General features: G+C 37.9%; 1 protein-coding gene across 4 annotated transcripts in view; it reads right to left on the reverse strand.

Moving 5' to 3' along the window:
* KAT6A (lysine acetyltransferase 6A) overlaps window positions 1–20,653 on the reverse strand; it is a 132,705-nt gene that overhangs the window by 56,113 nt on the left and 55,939 nt on the right. For all 4 annotated transcript variants that reach the window (XM_058289804.2, XM_058289803.2, XM_058289802.2 and 1 more), the window contains one exon: window positions 3,852–3,960. In XM_058289804.2, coding sequence (XP_058145787.1) covers window positions 3,852–3,960 — 109 coding nt within the window. The remainder of the gene's footprint in view (window positions 1–3,851; window positions 3,961–20,653) is intronic.

The following is a 20,653-nucleotide window of genomic DNA, read 5'->3' on the forward strand; positions in this document are numbered from 1 at the left end:
AAAGAATGTGTATTCCAACACTGGGTGAGGTGTTTTACATACGTGATGGTTAGTTGTTCAAGTCCTCTATTTCCTTATTGATCTGTTTAGATGTTCTATCCACTGTTGAAAGTGATGCACTGACATCTACAACTATCGTCGTAGAAGTTTGTTTCTCCTTTCAATCCTACAAATGTTTGCTTCATATATTTTGGCATTTGGTTGTTTGGTGCATATATATTTAATTGTTGAAGCTTCTTGTTGAATGGACCCTTTTTAATCAATCTGTAATGCCCTTGTCTCTTACATTTTTGACTCACTGTCTATTTTGTCTGACATTAATATAGCCACCCCCCCACTCTCTTTTGATTATTTGCATGAAATGTTTTCCCCCTATCTTTTCACTTTCAACCTATTTATCAATGGATCTAAAATAAATCTCATATAGTTAGGTCAAATCCATTCTGTCAATCTCTGCTTTTTGTTGGAGAGTTTAATCCATTTACATTTAGAGAAATTACTAGTAAAACAAGACTTACTTCTGCTACTTTGCTACCTTTTTTTTTTTTAAGATTTATTTTTATTTATTTATTTATCCCCATACCCTTATTGTTTGCACTTGCTGTGTCTGTTCATCTTGTTTCTTTAGGAGGCACCAAGAACTGAACCTGAGGCCTCTGATGTGAGAGGGAGGAGCCTAATCACTTGCGCCACCTCCGTTTCCTGCTTTGCTGTGTCTTTAATTATGTTTTTTTCTTTTTGTGCCTCTTGTTGGGTCCATTTGCCAAGGCTGCCCATCACGTAAGCTTGCAGTCTTGCTTGTCTTCCTTAGGAGGCACTGGGAACCTTGCTCCCTGCTTTGCTGTATTTCTCCTTATAGTTTTCTTCTTGTGTCTCTTGTTGCATCATCTTGCTGTGTCAGCTTACCACACCTGCCCATCACCCCAGCTAGCTGTCTTCTTTAGGGGTCACTGGAAACCAAACCACGGACCTCCCATATGGTATGTGGGGGCTCGATCACTTGAGTCATATCCACTTCTCTTGCTAATTGTTTTTTGTAAATATATCTTTTTTGCCCCTCCTTTCTTCCATTACTGCCTTCTTTTTTGTTTAGATGATCTTTTATAATGATCTATTTTAAATCACTTATCCTTTCTTTTGCCTCCCCTACCCACTCTTAAAATGCTCTACTGAATTTTTCCCTTTAGTTATAGTACTTTTGAGTTCCAGAAAGTATAATACTTCTTTATAATTTCTCTCATTATTGAAATTGTCATTTTGTTCACATATTGATTTCCTGATTTTCTCTAGTTCTTTGCCCATGTTTTCCCTTAGTTCGTTAATTTTATTTATGAGAGTTGCTCTAAGATCTTTGATTAGTAGAATTCCCAAGACTATGCTTACTCCAGGAAATTTTTCACTGAATTCTTTTTCTTTCCTGTGACTGAGCCAGACTTTTCTGTCTCCTTGTATGTTTTATAATTTTTTTGTTGAGACCTGGATATTCTGAGTATTATGTTATGATCACTCTGGAAATCTTGTTCTCCCACTTTTCAGTCCACCAGAATAAGAACAAGGAAAAAAATTTTTAAAAAGGAGAGCAAGAGAAAATACCAACAGGCAACCCCACTCTATCACCACCTCCCCTCCTGCCCCGAAAAAAAAAGAAGAAAATAGGCAGGGGGAATAGTGACATGCATTGCCTTTCCAGGTCTCCTATTATGTGCCAGTGCTCCTGATTTCAAGAACAAAACCTAGGCAAGCATCCCTACTTGTCCCTCAGATCCACCAGGCCCAGAAACATAAGAGAAAGGAATCAGGGATTCACCAGGCCCAGAAACATAAAAGAAAGGAAAAAAAGAACCAACAGGGGAAGGAGAGAAGGAGAGGAAAATACACTGGTTCTATGTGAACTTGTAGATGCTGGTATAAAGTCAGAGGATGCTGCTTCTGAGAGAAACCAATAAATCAAGGGCACTGGGCTCAGGGATGCACCAGACTAAACAACACAAGAAAAAGAAAGAAGAAACACAGCCAATGAAAAAGTATACTGGGTCTTTAAGTCCTGTAAGAGTGTGGTGTGAGGCCAAAAGCCATTGCTTCAGAGAAGGCTAAAACCAAGGCCCAAGTCTATGCTGTGCCCTTAGGCATCTGCCAGACCAGGAAACACCCAAAAACAAAAGGAAAAAAACAAAAACACTAGCTCTTTACATCCAGATGGATGTTGGTGAAAGGCTGGCAGCACTATTGCCCAGAAGCAGAAACTAAGGCCAGCTTCCAGGCTGGTCCCTCATGCATCCTCCAGACCAACCACCACCCTCAGCCCCACCTGTTAGAGAAGGAGGTTTCTTCTGCCAGACCTGACCCCAGACAGTCACACAGAATCCAGGCTGCATTGCTACAGCTGCAGCCAAGTGGCTGAGAAATGAGGACTCGTCATTGGTTCCTGCTTTCACTTAAAAAAGCTGAACTCTGAGCAGTCTCTTGCTTCCTTTGGCACTCCTGTAGTTGTTCTAAATGTCTATTCTGGTTCCAGGGTTGCCACCTAGCTAATTCCAGTCTCTTTTTCCAGCTCTTTGATTTTTCTAGCGGAGGGAGACATTTTGTCTATCTATTTTATATATTTGGATCTCCATAAGATTTCATTTGGGGAAAGGGTTCCATCACTAAAAGAGTTTGAGAATATGCCACTACATATTTATCTAATATTTTTATGATTTTATGGTTTACATTTAAGAGAAATCCATCCAGAGCTCATTCTGGCTTGTGTTATTTACTGGATAGAGTCAATGAGCACTCAAGATCTATTTTCGCTTCTTTCTAATACCTTCTTTTCTGTACATAAAATCTGGAAAGCTATAAACTATACTTCCTAGACTCCTGTGCAGCTGAGCTGAACTAAATTCTACTAATTGCATGTATTCATGTAATACCTAAAAGGCAGAAATGAAGCAAAGACCTTTATCTTCCCAGTTCTGTTTTCTAATGATAAACAAAGTCACAGAAATGCCAATATCTACTCTTCACAAACATAGCTTTCCAGAGAAGTTGTGAAAATGGCCAGATGGCAGGTCAGTCTGACCGTGCTCCAGGAGTCAGTCCTTAAAGCCCAGTCTAGAACCTGCCTCTTCAGGCTTTCTAATAACTTCACAAATACCTAATTTTAGTATTAAATTCCTTTCCTCTTTAAATATCCAGTGTGGTTACTGTTTTCTGTGCTAAATCCTAATTGTTACTTACATAAAACACTGAAAATTAAGCTAATGATCAAAGATAATGCTGATTTACTAAGACCTTCCTACAAGGACTTGTGAATTCTTAAAATTTAAGGCCAGGATATCTCCAGAATTGACAGATTAAGAAACTCTGTAAATCTTTCTTAAACCCTAGAATTCTCACACTGTTCACCAAACTGCAATGTAAACACTCTATTTCCCAGTGTGACATATGTAAGTTTCCATCAAGTAAAACAAATCTGTTATCACCCTGTTTCTAGTCATCAAGTCTGAAGCATAGATCAAGGAAGATAAGTAGTCATTATTATAGAAACTAGCAAAATTTCAAAGTGATTGCTGTGATTTCAGCAGATGTTTGATGGCGAAATATAAAAACTGACAGGAAAAAAATAGTCTATAGAAAGTTAAACAACAACAACCACAACAACCTAAAAATTGATTCTGGTTAACTCACTTAAACATTTCAGCTACAGATTCAAACCCCTCCCCTTATCTAGAAGCTCATTTTAGTTACCTAAAACCAAAATCATATTAAGATATTGATTTCATAAGGACCAAGGACACAAACTCAGTTAAACGTACTTTCCTCTCACCTTCTTAACAAGTTTTAGAAGGGAAACAGTGGGGATCACATACCGCTATTGCCACAGTCAGCACAGGAGATGAGTTCCTCTGGCTTCTTTTCTCGGTTTTGTTCTTTTGTACCAAGACAAAAACTACAGATGGGGATAGGTTCAGCAACCGGCTGTTAAGAAAAACACAATACTTTAATCCTTCTTTAATCTAATATTTATTTTAGTAGCAATATAAAGTCATTAAAATTTCAGTTTTAAATTCCTAAGTTACATGTAACTTTAGGACTACTGTCTAACAGTCCTATGTACACTCTCCTAGAATACCAAATAAGTGAGTTTTTACAAAGCTTGAATCGGCTGGACCTTTACAAATGGTCCTTGTGGTAACAACTTTACTCCAAAAACATCATATCCCAATCAGTTGATTATTTATTCTAGAAACTAAATTAAAGGATTAAATAAAGCAAATCCTTCACCCAATCTTGACAAATTTAACTGAACTAAGTGCAAGAAGAAACAGTATCAGCCCTTAAGAAGCATGCATTCTAGCAGGTGAGTTAAAAGAGGTATACACCATGTTGCTCAAATGAGGCCATTCTTATGCCAACCTCTGCATGTAAATGAATTACCTTCCCCCAGGCATAGAACATGACTCTCAGGGATGAGCCTCCCTGGCGCCCAGGGATTGCTACCAAGCACTAGCTGTTAATGTAACTAGAAAAAGACCTTGAATAAAAAGGTCAACTCAGACCAGCAGAATATCTCAGCCTACATGTAGGATCATGTGTTAAAAACTGCTTTTTGACCTTGAATAAAAGGGAGAAATGGCAAAGACAAATGAGTTTACATGGCTAAGAGTCTTCAAAAAAGAGCTGGGAGGCCATCAGAGGGTTTGTGCTTACATACTCCTCAGGAGGACCCCAGAGACAGTCAAAGTAGATATAACCCCAGGGACTGGTTGTCCTGAGGGCTATGGAGACCCACCAGTTGTATGGTCATGGCAAATGGCTCTGGACAGTGCCATGTCAGTTGGCCCTACTGTGGAATTTGTGTTCCTGAGTATGATGGAGTTGGACTCAGAGGTGACCTTTCTACACATCTCTTCTGTCGGTTTTACTCAACCTGTGGTTGGTGCTAGGGTTGGTGTATCCTCAGGAGACTTGAATCTCTGGACTGGCCATGTGACAGCTGGGCCCTGAGCCTCAGCAGTCTTGCAACTCCTACCGTCTGGTTCATTGGACTTACCCAGGCCAGCTAACAGGGAGGTGAAGATGGTCAACCACCACACCAGGGAACCAAGAATGCCTACAACTGCAAGCAGGAGAACTGCATCCTTCATCCATGTGGAATCTAAGTCCCCTCTTGATATAGAAGTGGGGTGGACATCACCATCCCAGGGTCCACAGGATGGAGGAATAAAATATGGATTGGAGTAGACTTACTGATATCCTACTATGGAACTATTGTGACTAGCAATGGAAGAAATTATAGCATTGATGTGGAGCAAGCGGCCATGGTAGTTGCTGGGGCAGGAAGAGGGAAGAAGAGATGTGATGTGGGGGCATTTTCAGGACTTGGAGTTGTCCTGAATGTTGCACGGACCAATGCTGGACATTATATATCCTGCCATAACCCACTGGGTGGACTGGGCAATAGTGTAAACTACAATGTGGACTGTTATCCATGTGGTTCAGCAGTGCTCCAGAGTATTTTGAAAAGCAATGAGTGTGCTGCAGTGGGGGGGGGGTGTTGTTGTGGGAGGAGTGGGGTGAGGGGAATGAGGGGTATATGGGAACCTTTTATATTTTTTAATGTAACATTAAAAAAATAAAAATAAAGAAAAAATAAAAATTTAAAATAAATGAAAAATAAAGACCATGGCAGGGAAAAAGAGGTATACAAATGAGGCAGATGGCATTAAATGCTATAAGAGACACACAGTAAGTGCTCTGTAGAAGTGGGAGAGAAATTCCAACTGTGGTCTGGGAGAAGGGAACAAGGGTTCAAAAGGGAAGAAAACATGTATTAAGTGCCAATATTATGTTAAGAGATTTAAAGAAGCTTGTCTAAGGACAACAAATAATAAATGTTAGAGATGGGATTTAAACTTAGGTTTGTACATTCCTCTATAGAACTGCCTCCCTCAAAAGGGAAAGAGAGAAAGGCAATATAGGTAGCAGAAACTGGATGAACTTAGGTGTGCAGCCTGCTAAGGCCAGTGCTTAAATGATGGGGGAGAAGAGGAGGTGTCTTTAGGGGAAAATGAGAAAGAAGCCATATCAGTTAATGGAGACTCACTGAATTTGGACTTTATCCCGCAGTCAAAGAAGAGCAAAAGAAGGTTACTGAACAAGGAAATGGCCATCTTTATCTGAAGAATATAATTCCAGTAACAATATCAAAGATAAATGAGGAAAGCCTAAAGATAAGTAGAATATTGAACAGTGATTGCGACAGCCTAGCAAAGATAAGATGAGAACCTCAACCAAAGCTAAGGAAATGGAAAGGAACAAAAAGCTGTGGACTTAGAAACCTAGTTTGGGGAATGACAGAAAAAGAAATGAGTCATACATGACTAAGGTAACCAAAAAGATGGTGATGCAATGAATAATGAAAGATAAAGAAATTTTTAAAAACATTAAGAAGGAAGCAAAAAGAGGAATTCAATTAGAAGTACTCTCAGTCAACTCTCAAGAATTTATGCTAGACATTGGGCAGAATGGAGATATAAAGCCCTCAAGATGCTTATTCTTTAGGGAAAAAAGACAACATGCAATAAAATGTTTGTAGATGCTATCAAAGAACTGTTACAATGGAAAACAAAGGGGAAAATGATCAGTTTGGGGGAAAGGCATGTTATGGAAAGGTTTCACAGATGCATCATTTGAATTAACTTCTTAACATAGGTATTTGACAGACAGGTCAGGCCCATCAGCTAGTGGGGTTCAAAAAGGTAGAAAATACAGAATTGTATTTAGGAGGTAAGGGAAATGAGCATAGTTTGGACTTACTGAGCTTGAAGTGCCTACGGAATATGCATGTAGCAATATGATACAGGAATTTAGAGTTCAAGAGAGGTTGATCTGGAAATGAAAACCTACAAGTCATATGTATATAAGCTGGCATTAAAGTCATCAGAGTTGATGATGAAGAACAAAAACAAGTGGAAAATAGAGCACCAAGGGCAAAACACAAATATTTAAGTGACAGGCAGAGGAAAAGTCTGAACTAGAAACAGTTAGAAAGTTAGGTGGATAACTAATATGGAAATATCCCAAACACACACACTAGTAGTAGTGGCTCAGGAGAGAGAATAAATGAGAGATGGATAACTGATGGTTGTGTTAATAATTATAGCTGTGTAAAGACTATCACAAACTTAAAAAAAAAAGGAGAAAGAAAACGAACTAGAGAGGATCGTCAGAAATGACTTCATCCAGCAGTACAAATTTGAAGTAAACCCTAAAGACTGAAGAAAGCCTAGAAGGCAGAGCCAGGTTATGAGATTTAGGGCTTTATCTGTAGCCTCTAAAGCACCATTTGAAGATTTTAAGCAGAGGTGTGTCATGGCCAAGATATGACATTTTAGAACATTCTATAAGCAATTGAAAATGGAATGGAAGGGATATGAAACATATAATCCAAGCCATGAATAATGATGGCCTGTATAAAGGCAGTAGGCAAAGGAAAGGAGGGAAGAAGAAAAGAAGAGATATTTAACAGGGAAGCGGAAGTGGCTCAAGTGATAGGGCTCCCACCTACCACACGGGAGGACTGGGTTTCAACCCCTGGAACCTCCTGGTAAAAAAAAAAAAAAGTGTGCCTGTGCAGCAAGCCAGTGCCCGGGCAGCAAGCTGAGTGCCCACGTGACAAGCCAGCACAGCGAGCTGACTGCACAGTGAGCCAGTGCCCATGCAAGTGAGTCACACAGCAAGATAATGATGCAACAAAAGAGAGATGAAGGGAAGAGTCAAGGTGAAGTGCAGCAGAAACCAGGAACTGAGGTGGCACAAATGACAGGGAACCTCTCTCCACATCAGAGGTACCCAAGATCAAATCCCAGTGAATCCTACAGAAGAAAACGAGAAGACAAAAAGAGAAATAAATACAGAAGATCATACAGCAAATAGACACAGACAGCAAAAACAGCAGGTTGGGGGGGGGGAGAGGAAAATAAATTAAAAAGCCTTTTTAAAAAGAGATATTTAATAGACAGAACTGGCAGGACCTGATAGTTAATTGATTGGGGGGGGGGGACAGTAAGGAAGATGGAAGACTAAAAAGACACTATTAAGAAAGTGAAAAGGCAAACCACAGAATGAGAAAAGCCTTAACAATATATTTAACCAGCAAAAGGCTCATATCCATTATATAAAGAACTACTACTCATCATAAGAAAAAGATAGTCAACCTAACAGAAAAGCAGACGAAAGATTTCAGCAGGTATTTCACCCAGAAATACACGAATAATAAGTGAATGGCTAATAAATAGGCAAAAAATGCTCAATTTCATCAGATTTAAGAGGATTGTGCATCCTCCCCCACCCAATAAACACTTTTGAATTCTCAGGCCTTGGGGCTGGGCAGCTAAAGACAAAGTGGGGACCAAGATCCACCTCACCAGTAAAAGGGAGAGAGGGACACAGCCTAAGGTTGACTCAGCTTTTGACACGCAAATTTGGTCTGCTGTGTCCCAGGAGCCCGTTCAGGCCAGGGGGGACAGACCACTGTTGGCCTTGGGAGCCGGCAAGGGACTAAAGAGCTCTGACCCTGTCAATCTCCCGATCTGCTGACTGGGACTGGTTGTTGAGGGTGCAGAGGGGAGTGGACATATTTCCTACCGGGGAAAAGGGAAGGGGCTGCCAGCAAAGGTTGAAGAAATGCCTCTGCGAAACTCCGAATTATGCAACTATTAGCTTCCAGCCAGGATCTTCTATCACGCTGATGTGGTCCCTGTTGCAGCTAACACACTCTGACCAGGCTTTGAACTGAGAGGCCTGCCAAAAAACGCCATCTTCTGATGGACCAAGGAAGTACATATGAGAAAATTAAAAGTAAATACATCAAGAGGCTTTTTCTGGCCTCTGCAGCCTCCCTCCCCAAGGACCTTGGAAACAGGTCTGCAACCCATTAACAGATCCAGGGCTGAGATCTGACCAACTAAAAGAGACAATCATAAAGACTCAGAACAGGATGAACTAAGAATCAAAGAACAGAAGTAACACATAGCCTCCCACCACTAAATCCCTAAAAAAAGAGAGAAACTGAGCATCTGAGCAAGCTAACCATCATAACTAGGTGCCTAGATACAAGCAAAAAATTAAAAGCCATACTAAGAAAATGGAAGAAATGACCCAAGAAAAGGAATTAAGCCCCAGAAGAGATACAGAATTTGAGGCAACACATCAACAAGACGCACACATTTCAATTATGAAATCAATGAGTTGAAAGACAATATGACTAAAGAGATAAAGGACATCAAGAAGACACTGAGCAAGAACAAAGAAGAACTTGAAAACCTAAAGAGAAAAGTAACAGAGCTGATGAGAAGGAAAGACACGATAGGTGAGATTTTTAAAAAAACTGTATAGGTATACAACAGCAGACTCGAAATGATAGAAAAAAGAGTAAGGGATACAGAAGACAGAACAGCTGAAAAGTGAAGAGAGAAAAGATGGAAAAAATTGAGCAGGGGCTAAGGGAGTTGAATGATAACTGGAAACATAACAACATACATGTCCAGAAGGAGAAGAGAAGGGAAAAGGGGCAGGAAGATATGAGGAAATAATGGAGGAAAACGTCCTAACTCTCATGAAAGACAGACAGGAACACATCCAAGAAGTACAATGTATACCCTAATCAGAAAAAACACAAATAGACCTACTCCATGACACATACTACTAAGAATGTCAAATGTCAAAGATAAAGAGAAAATTCTGACAAAAGCAAGGGAGAAGCAAACCATCACATACAAGGGGCACCCAGAAAGACTTGGTGCAGATTTCTCATCAGAAACCATGGAGGCGGGAGGACAGTGGTATGATGCAATTAGGGTACTGAGAAAAAACTGCCAGCCAAAAATTGTTTATCCAGCAAAACTGTCCTTCAAATACGAAGGTGAATTTAAAGTATTCAAAAATGAACAGAGTGAAACGGACTTGGCCCAATGGATAGGGCATCTGCCTACCACATGGGAGGTCCAAGGTTCAAACCCCGGGCCTTCTTGACCCATGTGGAGCTGGCCCATGCACAGTGCTGATGCACGCAAGGAGTGCCATGCCACACAGGGGTGTCCCTCGCGAAGGGGAGCCCCATGCGTAAGGCGTGTGCCCCGTGGGGAGAGTCGCCCAGTGCAAAAGAAAGTGCAGCCTGCCCAGGAATGGTGCTGCACACACGGAGAGCTGACAAAGCAAGATGATGCAACAAAAAGAAACACAGATTCCCGGTGTCGCTGATAAGGATAGAAGCAGTCACAGAAGAACATACAGAGAATGGACATGGAGAGCAGACAACTGGGGGGGGGGGGGGGCAGGAGGGGAAAGAAATAAATGAAAAATAAATAAATCTTTTTTAAAAAATGAACAGAAACTAAGAGAGTTCGTAAAAAATAATCTACCTTTGTATAAAATATTAAAGGGAACCTTGCAACCTGAAAGAAAAAGAAAGAGGCTTGGAGGAGAGTACAGAAGACGAGAATAGCAAAAGGGATAACCAAGAGTAAAAAGAGAGATGAAAATAAGATATGACATATGGAAACCAAAAAATAAAATGGGGGAAGTAAATAATGCATTTCAGTAATCATTGAATGTGAATGAATTGAACTCCCCAATTAAAAGATACAGGCTGGCAGAATGGATTAAAAAATATAAGCCATCCATATGCTGCCTACCAAAGACTCACCTTAAACTCCGCGATATAAATCAGCTGAAAGTGAAAGAGGGGATAATCCAATTTAAATGTAGAAGAGAAGTGGTCAAAGAGATTCAAACAAGAAATAACAGGAACACATTGTTTATGTCTAGAAATGTGCTGTTCAATAGGATAGCCATTAGCCACATGTGGCTATTTAAATTTAAACTAAAATGAGATAAAATTTTAATTCTTTAGTCACACTAGCTACATTTCTAGCTACATGTGGTTAGTGGTACAGAATTGGACAGTGCAAATAAAGAACAATTTAATCTTTTCAGAAAGTTCTATTGGATAGAATGAGTCTAGAAAGATGATTTCTAAAGCATAAGAGAGTGCCCTTAGTATTATGGGATGATGTAGATATATATTATTTATAGGTGGTGAAGTAGGAATGGTAAGAAGGTGGGGATGCTCATTTCTGATAACCTTCATTATTTCTGGAAAATAAAGTGATCTGCTAAAAAGAGAGCAGGGATAGACACATAGAGCATCAGAAAATTGAGAGACGAATTTGGCCAGGTCGTACAGATAACAAAAACACCTATGTCGAAACAGAAAATGGATACACATTCTTAAATCAAGATGGAATCAAAAAGGTATTATTAACATAGAGAATAAATTTAAAATACTGGAGAAAAAAGTTGAGGGAGTCTGTGCAAAATGGCCTCTAATCATTTCACTAAAATAGAAGGTAGTATCATTTGTTAAAAGAAAAGTTGACAGGTATGAGTTTGGGCATTTCAAGAACAGAAAAGGTCTGGAAGTCAATGTGGAGAAGGTTATCAATCAATGATGGATAATAAAAGTACCAATCAGCCTTAACCATGAAGCTAATATTGGAAAGAATCAGCTGTAGTGGAACTGATCAAAATGGTTATACAACTTTCCTTAGCACCTTTGAATCCTTGGACTGACAAAAACAGAGAACTAGAAATTGACAAGATAAGTCAAGGAGTGAGGGCCACTAGAATGCAAACGCAAGCATTTCTAAAATGGTAGGCCACAGAGTTGAGACTGGGCATCATAAGCAGGATGGCAGCTGACAAACTGGAAGTGTAAGGAGTTATGATGGGACCACAGGAATCCTGAAAGAACTGAAATAAAGGTTCAGAAAGAGGTGAAAGCATCAGAGGATTGAAGATTGTGATCAGCAAAGGAATTTCTGAGTCCGTGATTTACTAAATATAAAATTCTAGGTAATAAAGGGGACCCCCAATGGCTAGTGTGCATGAATTCTTTAATATTTAGTAGGTGCTGTTCTAGAGATTAAAGTATTATTCAATAGGAAGACTTTCAGAGCAGAAGGACTAGTTCAATAAGGAACAATAACCATCTAAAAGGCAGGGAAGATGAAGGAATGTGCCAACTTCTCCTCCTAGGACTTCACCCCCTTTTTAAAACAAGGGTGGGAATATGATAAAGTAGATCCACTGGGGGAATATGGACATAATTCAATGTAACAACCTACTAGTGTTAGGTCAGAGTACCCTTATCACTTTTGTATAAAATCACATTATATGATTTCAGCAGGATAGCTAAAAAAGGAACAGTTGACCTGAAATAATCACAGGCCAAAATGCAGAGTGATCTGCTATCACTGAGGAGATGGAGAAGCTTACTTTATGATAAGAAGCTATGGAGCAAAGAGGAAACAGTTACCAAATTCAAACTAAGTTATTATGAGTAATATATTAAGCATAGTGAGGTTCTTGGTGAATATGCTACCACTTTGGAGGACCAGATTAGATCATTTTACTGCTTAGGGAGCAAACATAGAAGAATGAAGAAGAAGTCTGAAATAAATTATTGTGGTTCTTCAGCATAGGAAGAGTAGTTTTAAAAAATTTAAACCATGTAAGAAATCTGTGTCTTTAAATGTGTCTTTACTATCTAGAACTAGAGAGTAAAATTCTGTTACAGAAAATAGCATTTAAAATCATATCTAAGAAATCCCTAGCAAAACTGTCCCTGTTAAGTTCCAAACATTTACTACTGTTGAGATTTCTTTTATATATGATCAAAGCCTTATATTAATAGACTTTGTCTACCCCAAGTCATATTAATTTAGGTCATTCAAATCTATTCATTAAGTGTGTGTTAGGGTGGAAAGGGTATTCAGACAAACTGGCTGCCTAGTTACTTGAAGCTGTGTAGATAGTTTAACTAAACTGATCTGGCACTATATCAAATAACCACATATTAGACCTTGCTTATCTACTATATAAAACAACTCACTATTATTCCCAGTAATGAGTATCGATATTTACTTGATATTTACAATGTGAAAATATAACAGGCTGGAAAGCAATTGTTAGGTCAAATTAAGGCATTGGTCCCAAGAGACTCAAATTATATAGAAATAGATCCTATCCAAAAACACACAGCAGTGCAGGCACAATTTCCTCAACCTGAAACTTCACACTGAAGATGGCTAATTTTTCAGCAAATTCAAATAAAAATGAATCCATACAGAAATATTATTACTGACAATGACCATGATATTTCAACTACTTGACAATTTCAAGACTTTTTTTTCTTTTTAAACACAATTTGGGTAAGAGTAACTGTACTCTGGGGGGTTAGTCATTTTAGTTTATGAGCTTTGAGCAAAACTTGGCTTAAATAAATTATCTATGTTACAATATAATCTATGTAGTTTTCTTTAATTTGTTGATCAATAGCACTTTTAATCAGTAACGTGCTTCAGGATAAGTCTAGCTATATGGTTAAGAGCATAAAAATATTACAACTTCAGATCATTCTCATTCCCAAAATGTTAATAAGCATGTATAGTGTGGGACAGTGCTAAAACTACATTAGTTTCACAATAAGAGTTAAAACTGAATTAACTGCTGTCTAGTTATAGGAAAGAAAAGATATTCATAATATTTTCCAAATACTCTACAGACTGATTTCAATTATCCTCTATCACAAAAACAAAATAAGAACAATTGACAATCTAGAGACAAACATCATGCCATATAATCGCTGTTGCCAGACCCACCCAACTGTAGTCCTTATACTAGTTTCTATCAACTATATAAAGTAAATCTGTTCTACAGGTAATAAAACAAGAAGGGTTTGCAGCAAATGACTTTACACACCATTAAACACAGCAATCAGAGTGAACTTGTTAAAAGGGATACCACGGTATGCCACTCAGCAGCCCAGAACCCCCCAATTCAGTGGTTTCGACCTCGCATTAAATGCCAAACAAACTACAAGGCCCTATGTGATCTGCGCCCCCTAAAAAACACAATTACTTCTCTGACTTCATCTCCTATTGCTCTCGCCCTCCTACACACTAGCCCAGCTTCCTGTCTCGCACTGTCTTCAAGTCAGGGATATTCTAGTCACAGGGCCTTTGCATTTGGTTTCCTTCTATATGGAATGGTCTTCCCCATATCCTTCCAATTTTTACTCAAAACTATCATTTCAAAGCAACCCACCACCCAGAATAATTCATTTCCCTGTTTTCTGCTTTATATTTCCCCCTTAGCCCTTTTCACTAACTCATCATGTGTGTATGTGCACTTTATTGTCTGGCTCTCACTAAATATAAACTATGAAGGCTCTGACTTTTATCTGTTTGTTCAGGATTGCATTCTGAATTAATACATTACTTTAACTACCTTGTAATGCTAGAAATAATAAGTACCTTATAAAGAAAAGAACAATGAATTGGATATGAGTCCGATAAAGCTAAGTCCAGTTCAATAATAATTACAATAGTACATAACTGTTATATGTTCTACTGGCAAACTGATGTCACAAAGTGATTTCACAGCCTCAACAACTAAAGAAAACTTTTGCCACAGCAACCCAACTCTGTTCAATTTCTCAAAAGTAGGGGGAGATGTGTGGGAGAAGGCAGTTAAGATCTGTCATTTGTTGTTGCCCTCGGGTGCCTTCAGCACCATGTTAGAACTCCATAATAATCACTAGATGGCAGCATTGAGGCAAACAGATAATAAGCTCTGAAAACTAGGACAGTTGAGTAGCATTCTGACTTGAGATTTTGGAAATAATTTTCAAAAAAAAAGGAAAAGTAAAATTTTTGCCCAATGATCTCTATTACTTAAGGTTTATACCATATAGGAAAATAATTTTAGACATATTTAAAATAATAAAGACACTTTCTGGATATTCAAATACATCATCTGGGATATTATCATATTAAAGTCCATTTCATTTATTTCCTCCTAAGAAGCCCTCTCTTTAATTTTTTAAAGCCATTATATACTTGTAATTGTTCCCATTTTCTAGTATTTTCTGAGGAACTCAAAACTACTTTTATGTTGTCTCTGGTCTTAAACACTGACATAAAAAGACACTCAAGAACCTGTTTGTCATTATCTCTAGTTCAGTCAAGACTGAATTGCATGATAAAACTGAGTGAATCACCACCAGAATTTCCAAGGGGAAAAATGCATTTGTAAAGCCAGATTTATTACTTCAGAAACCTCTAAAGGATAATTTTAAAGGCTTATCAGGCAATAAAGATCTGTGATTTCTTCAAAGCTATAAGATTTCTCAAGTTTCCCTGCCACTGTAAATTAATGAGACAATTTAGGATAGCCAACATTAAAAGAGTACAGAAGAAGTATATAACGTGTATGAGTCCCTAGAATACTCAAACATACCCTAAGTAATAAAGAAAAAGTCACATCATTCTACCTTTATAGAGCATACAGAAAACTATATAAAAGCATACAGAAAACTTATGTTCTACAATAATTACGACAACTCATGTCTTTTTAAATCAAGTGGTATAGATTTTTCATCTCACAAGTGAGATGATTTAAAGTAATAGGTTATAAAATTCAAAGAATGAGAAGCAACTACTACTGTACCTTTATCTGTTTCCTCTGGAACCTACTTAATATATTAATTTTGTATGTTGTAACTAGACTTAGAAATAAGTTGTCACCCCCAAAATCTTTTTTAAAAATTAATTACCAATAAGAAATTTAAATTTTGGCTACTGAATTTGAATGTTACCCATTTTATTTTCATCGTACCTACAAGGAAGATGGTTCTCCTCTAATCCAATTACATAAAAACAGCTCACCCTTATGCCTCAAGAATTGTCTTACAAGACTAATCCCTTAAGATTTAAAAATACACAATCAAGCACAACTCAATCTCCAAAAAATTTTTCTCTGACTACCATGCATTTTATCCAGTCAAGTTACTCTGTACATGAACATGCTTCTCTCAAATCTACCCAACTAATTTTACATCATTACTTGTAACTTTTCTTCAATTACAGCCTAGACTACATCTTTAAATTGTTATAGTAGTTCCTTGGTATTTGTTTATCCTGCCCCTTTCTTCTCCCACCATTATAATCAAGTAAAGTAAATTTAACTTCAAATCAATATACTTAAATGGATGTTTATTTATTTCACGGAACTTGAAACTTAGATAATTTTCATCTGTGACATTATATAAGTTGATATTAGCTATTGCTGAAGCACGGAATTGGAGAATAGCTCTATTATACGTAATAAAATACCCAAATGTTTAAAAAGGGTTAAGCCTTAGCTTAGAAGAATGGAAACTTAGGCTATCTTAAACATGTATAGCAAAGGAAACCAAAATCATGCTCAATGACTACACTCTAGGAAAACAAGTATCACCAGGTTTCCAAAATACTACCCAAAACATGAGAAGTCTGGTAATTTGGTAAGTAAAACTGTAACATCTTAACTCTGGGCTAAAAATGTGAGAAAACTAAAGAAGAGCCAATACTCATGCTTTCATAGTACTTATAAGTATCAGTAATTGTAAACCAAAATTCTCTTATACACCAATAGATTCAAAACTAAGCCATTTGGGAGTTTCTGCACAGTTATTTCCAATATTATAAGGTAAACAAATTGGCACATAGAGTTTACTGTAGGAAATTCACACTTTGTTGGTAGGTATTTATATTTTGCTGAGAAAGCTGAATATTCTAAAACATACTGTTCTCCTCCAATCAGGAAAGCCCTTAGTGACACGCCACCTCAATTTTACTCGGTTCTTCATTCTTTCACGAGGAATGGCCATTGATAAACTAATGTGCCTCCCAAATCCTTTCTGACAGTTCGGAATTCAATTTTTTTCATCTTTTCCAGAAAAACCATCCTAAGTAAGCAGGAATCACTGTAGACCTCTTAATTCACCTCAAGTGCCTTGCACACAGTATGTTCTAAACAAGCATTTGTTGAAATTAAAATATAGTTAAGACCACACTTACTTTCAAAGAGGTTTCTCAGTTTTTTACTCAAAACCTCTCCTAGATTCTAGAATCATCCTGGAAAATGTACTTGGGTAAGAGTTAATCTCATTAAATTCTTTAGTATCCCATATGCTTGATAGTACACATTCTATGGGTAATCTGTTTTTTAGGATAATTTTTCTTCAAACATGCAATTGTAAAAGATACATAATAAACAATATGAATAGCCAGGAAAAGAGTTCATTTTCCATTATTTTTGGTCTTCACTAAGATAACGCTGTATAATTAATCAGTTCCAACATAACTCATTAGCCATTACAAAGCTTTAATAGAGGTACTAAAGTGAATTCACTATTAGCATTAATCCATTCCATGACTTCTACAATTAGATACAATAATATTATTGGTGAAAGAAAATAAGTTGGTATCATTAGGTAAATAATGATCAATTTCAATTTACACTTTTACTATGTATAGAGATTACTATAAATTTAGATGAGAAAGTAATTATTTGTTAAGACATATAAATATTTTCTATTTCTTAATCAGAAATCACACCAAAAATGACAGTATTCATATTTGCTAAATTTAAATTTTGTGGTAAGAAATTGTAGTTTTCTTTCTCAGATTTATTGGCTATTTGAAAATCTTGATGTCTTTCTTCTGCTTTATATTTGCCAGTGACACATCATTTTCCTCATTAACCCAAGTATGATGTTTTCAAGCCTCTCTTCCTTTGTGGTCCTTTTCATTCTACTTTATATTGTATGCCAATGGCTCTCTCTAATTCAGAATCTATCACCATATGCTATCTCCCACATGAACTGACTCCGTCTAGTCTTTCCTTCCTTTGATTTAGTCTACATATTGCTACCATGTTAATACTCCTAAAATACTATTTTTATCCTGTTACTTGTACCTGGTTCAAAAACTTACAACATATTCCACTGCCAATTCCCTCAGCCTGGTATTCAATTCCCGCCACCATATACCAAACTACCTTTCTGCCTCTGTCTTCTATTTCCAATTTACTCGTCTTCTGAGATCATACCTTATATGCTCTTTCCCCAAGTTATTTTATCTCTTTCCTCAAAGACCTTTGTATCCTGGCCTATGAGAATCAGCTCAGTAGAGCTTAGAGACAGACTGGGTTCCACCATGTATGGCATCTCTTTGGGCAAGTTATTTAACCTCTTTGGTGTAAAAAGGTATGTATACCTTCATACCAACCTTTCAAGTTATGTGAAAATTAAATGAGCTAAAGTTATGGGATGTAACTGAAACATAAGCAGCAGCTATTAAGTACTAGTTTCCTATAATCCTTTTCAAAACTGTATATTAACTTTTTAACGTCCAAAAAAAAAGGGCAAACATTACAATTTTCTGTGGACTAATAAATGTTCTGTATGTGGTATTTATTCACATAGCTGCATTATGATTTTTTGTACACGCACACTTACCATTGCATATTTCCCACTTTAAAAAAATTCTTCAGCGGTACTTGAGTACAAAACACTTTCTATGCTAAAAATATATAATAGTGATGGTTTAGAAGTAGCAAGATGTTCAAGGCCTTCGTGTTCATTATATTTTTAAAAGATTGTAATTATAGGCATTTATTCCTGTCTAGGAACTAGTAACACTTGAACAAAATGGCAAATATCATTCTCCTCAAGACCTATCAAAAGTAACTGTTATGACTAGAGTGTCAAGCCCTCAGCATTGTTGTAAGTATCTATGAATCTTGTCCTTCAAGCAATGAAGCTTGGTTGTCACTGTGGGCCCTGAGGGGAGGGGAAGAGAGGAATAGAATTGATGGAAGTGTGGGTAACTGGGGGACAATGGAAGTGTTCCACAAGATTGTGCAATGATGGCTGTAAGCCATGTTAAATTTCACCAAAAATTTATAAAAGTGTATAATCTAAAATGTAAACCACAATGTAACCAAAAATTTAGAAAAGTGTACAGTCTAAAATATAAACCATAATGTAAGCCATAATGCAACCATGGTTGGTACCTATGTTTCAATATCTGTACATCAGCTGTAGCAAACATAACATCCACATGTAAAAAGATCATTGCTGGGGAAGTGGGAAAAAGGTTTGATGTTAGGTATATCGGAGTCCCCTATTTTGTATATATGACTTTACTGTGATTGAAAACTTTTCAGAAGACAAAATTAAAAAAAAAAAAATGTAGACATTGAGAAGGAATGGAGGAGATTGCCTTACCACTGCACATGCAGGGCAATACTATTACTGTGATGAAAGGCAAAACATCAAAAACAAAGTTTTATGATATTTTTCATTTTTTAATACTCCAATTTTTTATTTTAGTTTTTCTAAATTATGATGTGTTTTATTTCTAATCTTTAAACCTGTCAATACTATTTCATTTTCCTACTAATTGAATTTGGCAATATATTAGGCTTCATTTTTTAAGAAGTTTTAGATCACAGAGCAGTTCAACTACGGTAGGGGAGGAGAATTGGTGTGAGATGTCATTGATGGGGGATGCATGGGTGGGAGGGAGTTCTCCAGGGCATGCATATAGGGTATATAGATATGTTCAGTTTTTGTTGGGTATTGTCATAATGGATAGAGTTACACACAACAACTGAGGGAGTGCCGAGTTCCCATCCTGGGAAGCTCTGTCGCATCTGTCGCATTCTCCAATGGAACAGCAAAAATCCCCGAAGTGAAAGGACAAAAACCAGTGAAGAAGGATGGTCCAATGATGGACCTTTGATACTGATGACTATGCTTATGAGCCTGTGTGCTTGAAATTTCAACTAGGCCTAGAGCTGCAGGGTGCCTAAGAGTTACCTCCTGAAGAATCTCTATATTGCTCAAATGTGGCCACTCTCCAAGCCAAGCTCAGCATGTAAAGGTATTACCTTCCCCCAGCATGGGACATGACTCCCAGGTATGAGCCTCCCTGGCACCAAGGGATTATTACCATCACCAGCTGGTGATGCAACTAGAAAAAGACCTTGAATAGAAGGGGGAAATGGTAAAGACAAATGGGTTTATATGGCTAAGAGACTTCAAAATGAGTCTGGAGGTCATCAGAGGGGTCGCGCTTATGCATGCCTCAGCAAGACCCCAGAGACAGCCAAAGTAGATACAACCCCAGGTACTGGTACTCCTGAGAGCTACAGAGACACACAGGTTCTACGGTCATGAAAGATAGCTCTGGAGTTCAATGTCTTGCCAGTGGGCCCTACTTGGGAATTTGTGCTCCTGAATGTGATGGAGTTGGACTCAGATGTGACCTCGCTACACATGCCTCTTCTGTCACTTTTACTGAACTTGTGGTGGACACTGGTGTATGTTCAGGAGACTTGAATCTCTGGATTATACAAGTGCCAGCTAGGCCCTGAGCCTCAGCAGAATTTCAACACTTATTCTCCGGTTTGTTGGACTTACCCAGGTCACCTGACAGGGAGGTAAGAATGGTCAATCACCTTACCAGGGAACCAAAAGTGTCCACAACTGCAAGCAGGCGAATCACATCCATCAGCCATGTGGGATCTAAGACTCTCTCATTTAGACGTGGAGTGGACATTGCAATTTAGAGGTGGGTTCACAGGATGGAGGAATATAATATGGATTGGAGTGGACTTGCTGGTATTCTACTAGAGAATTGTTATGACTCTAGCAATGGAAGTAACTGTATCATTGATGTGGAGACAGTGGCCATGGGAGTTGCTATGGGCAGGGTGA

The sequence above is a fragment of the Dasypus novemcinctus genome, chromosome 29, assembly GCF_030445035.2.
Source record: "Dasypus novemcinctus isolate mDasNov1 chromosome 29, mDasNov1.1.hap2, whole genome shotgun sequence".
In the NCBI taxonomy this organism is placed as follows: Eukaryota; Metazoa; Chordata; class Mammalia; order Cingulata; family Dasypodidae; genus Dasypus; species Dasypus novemcinctus.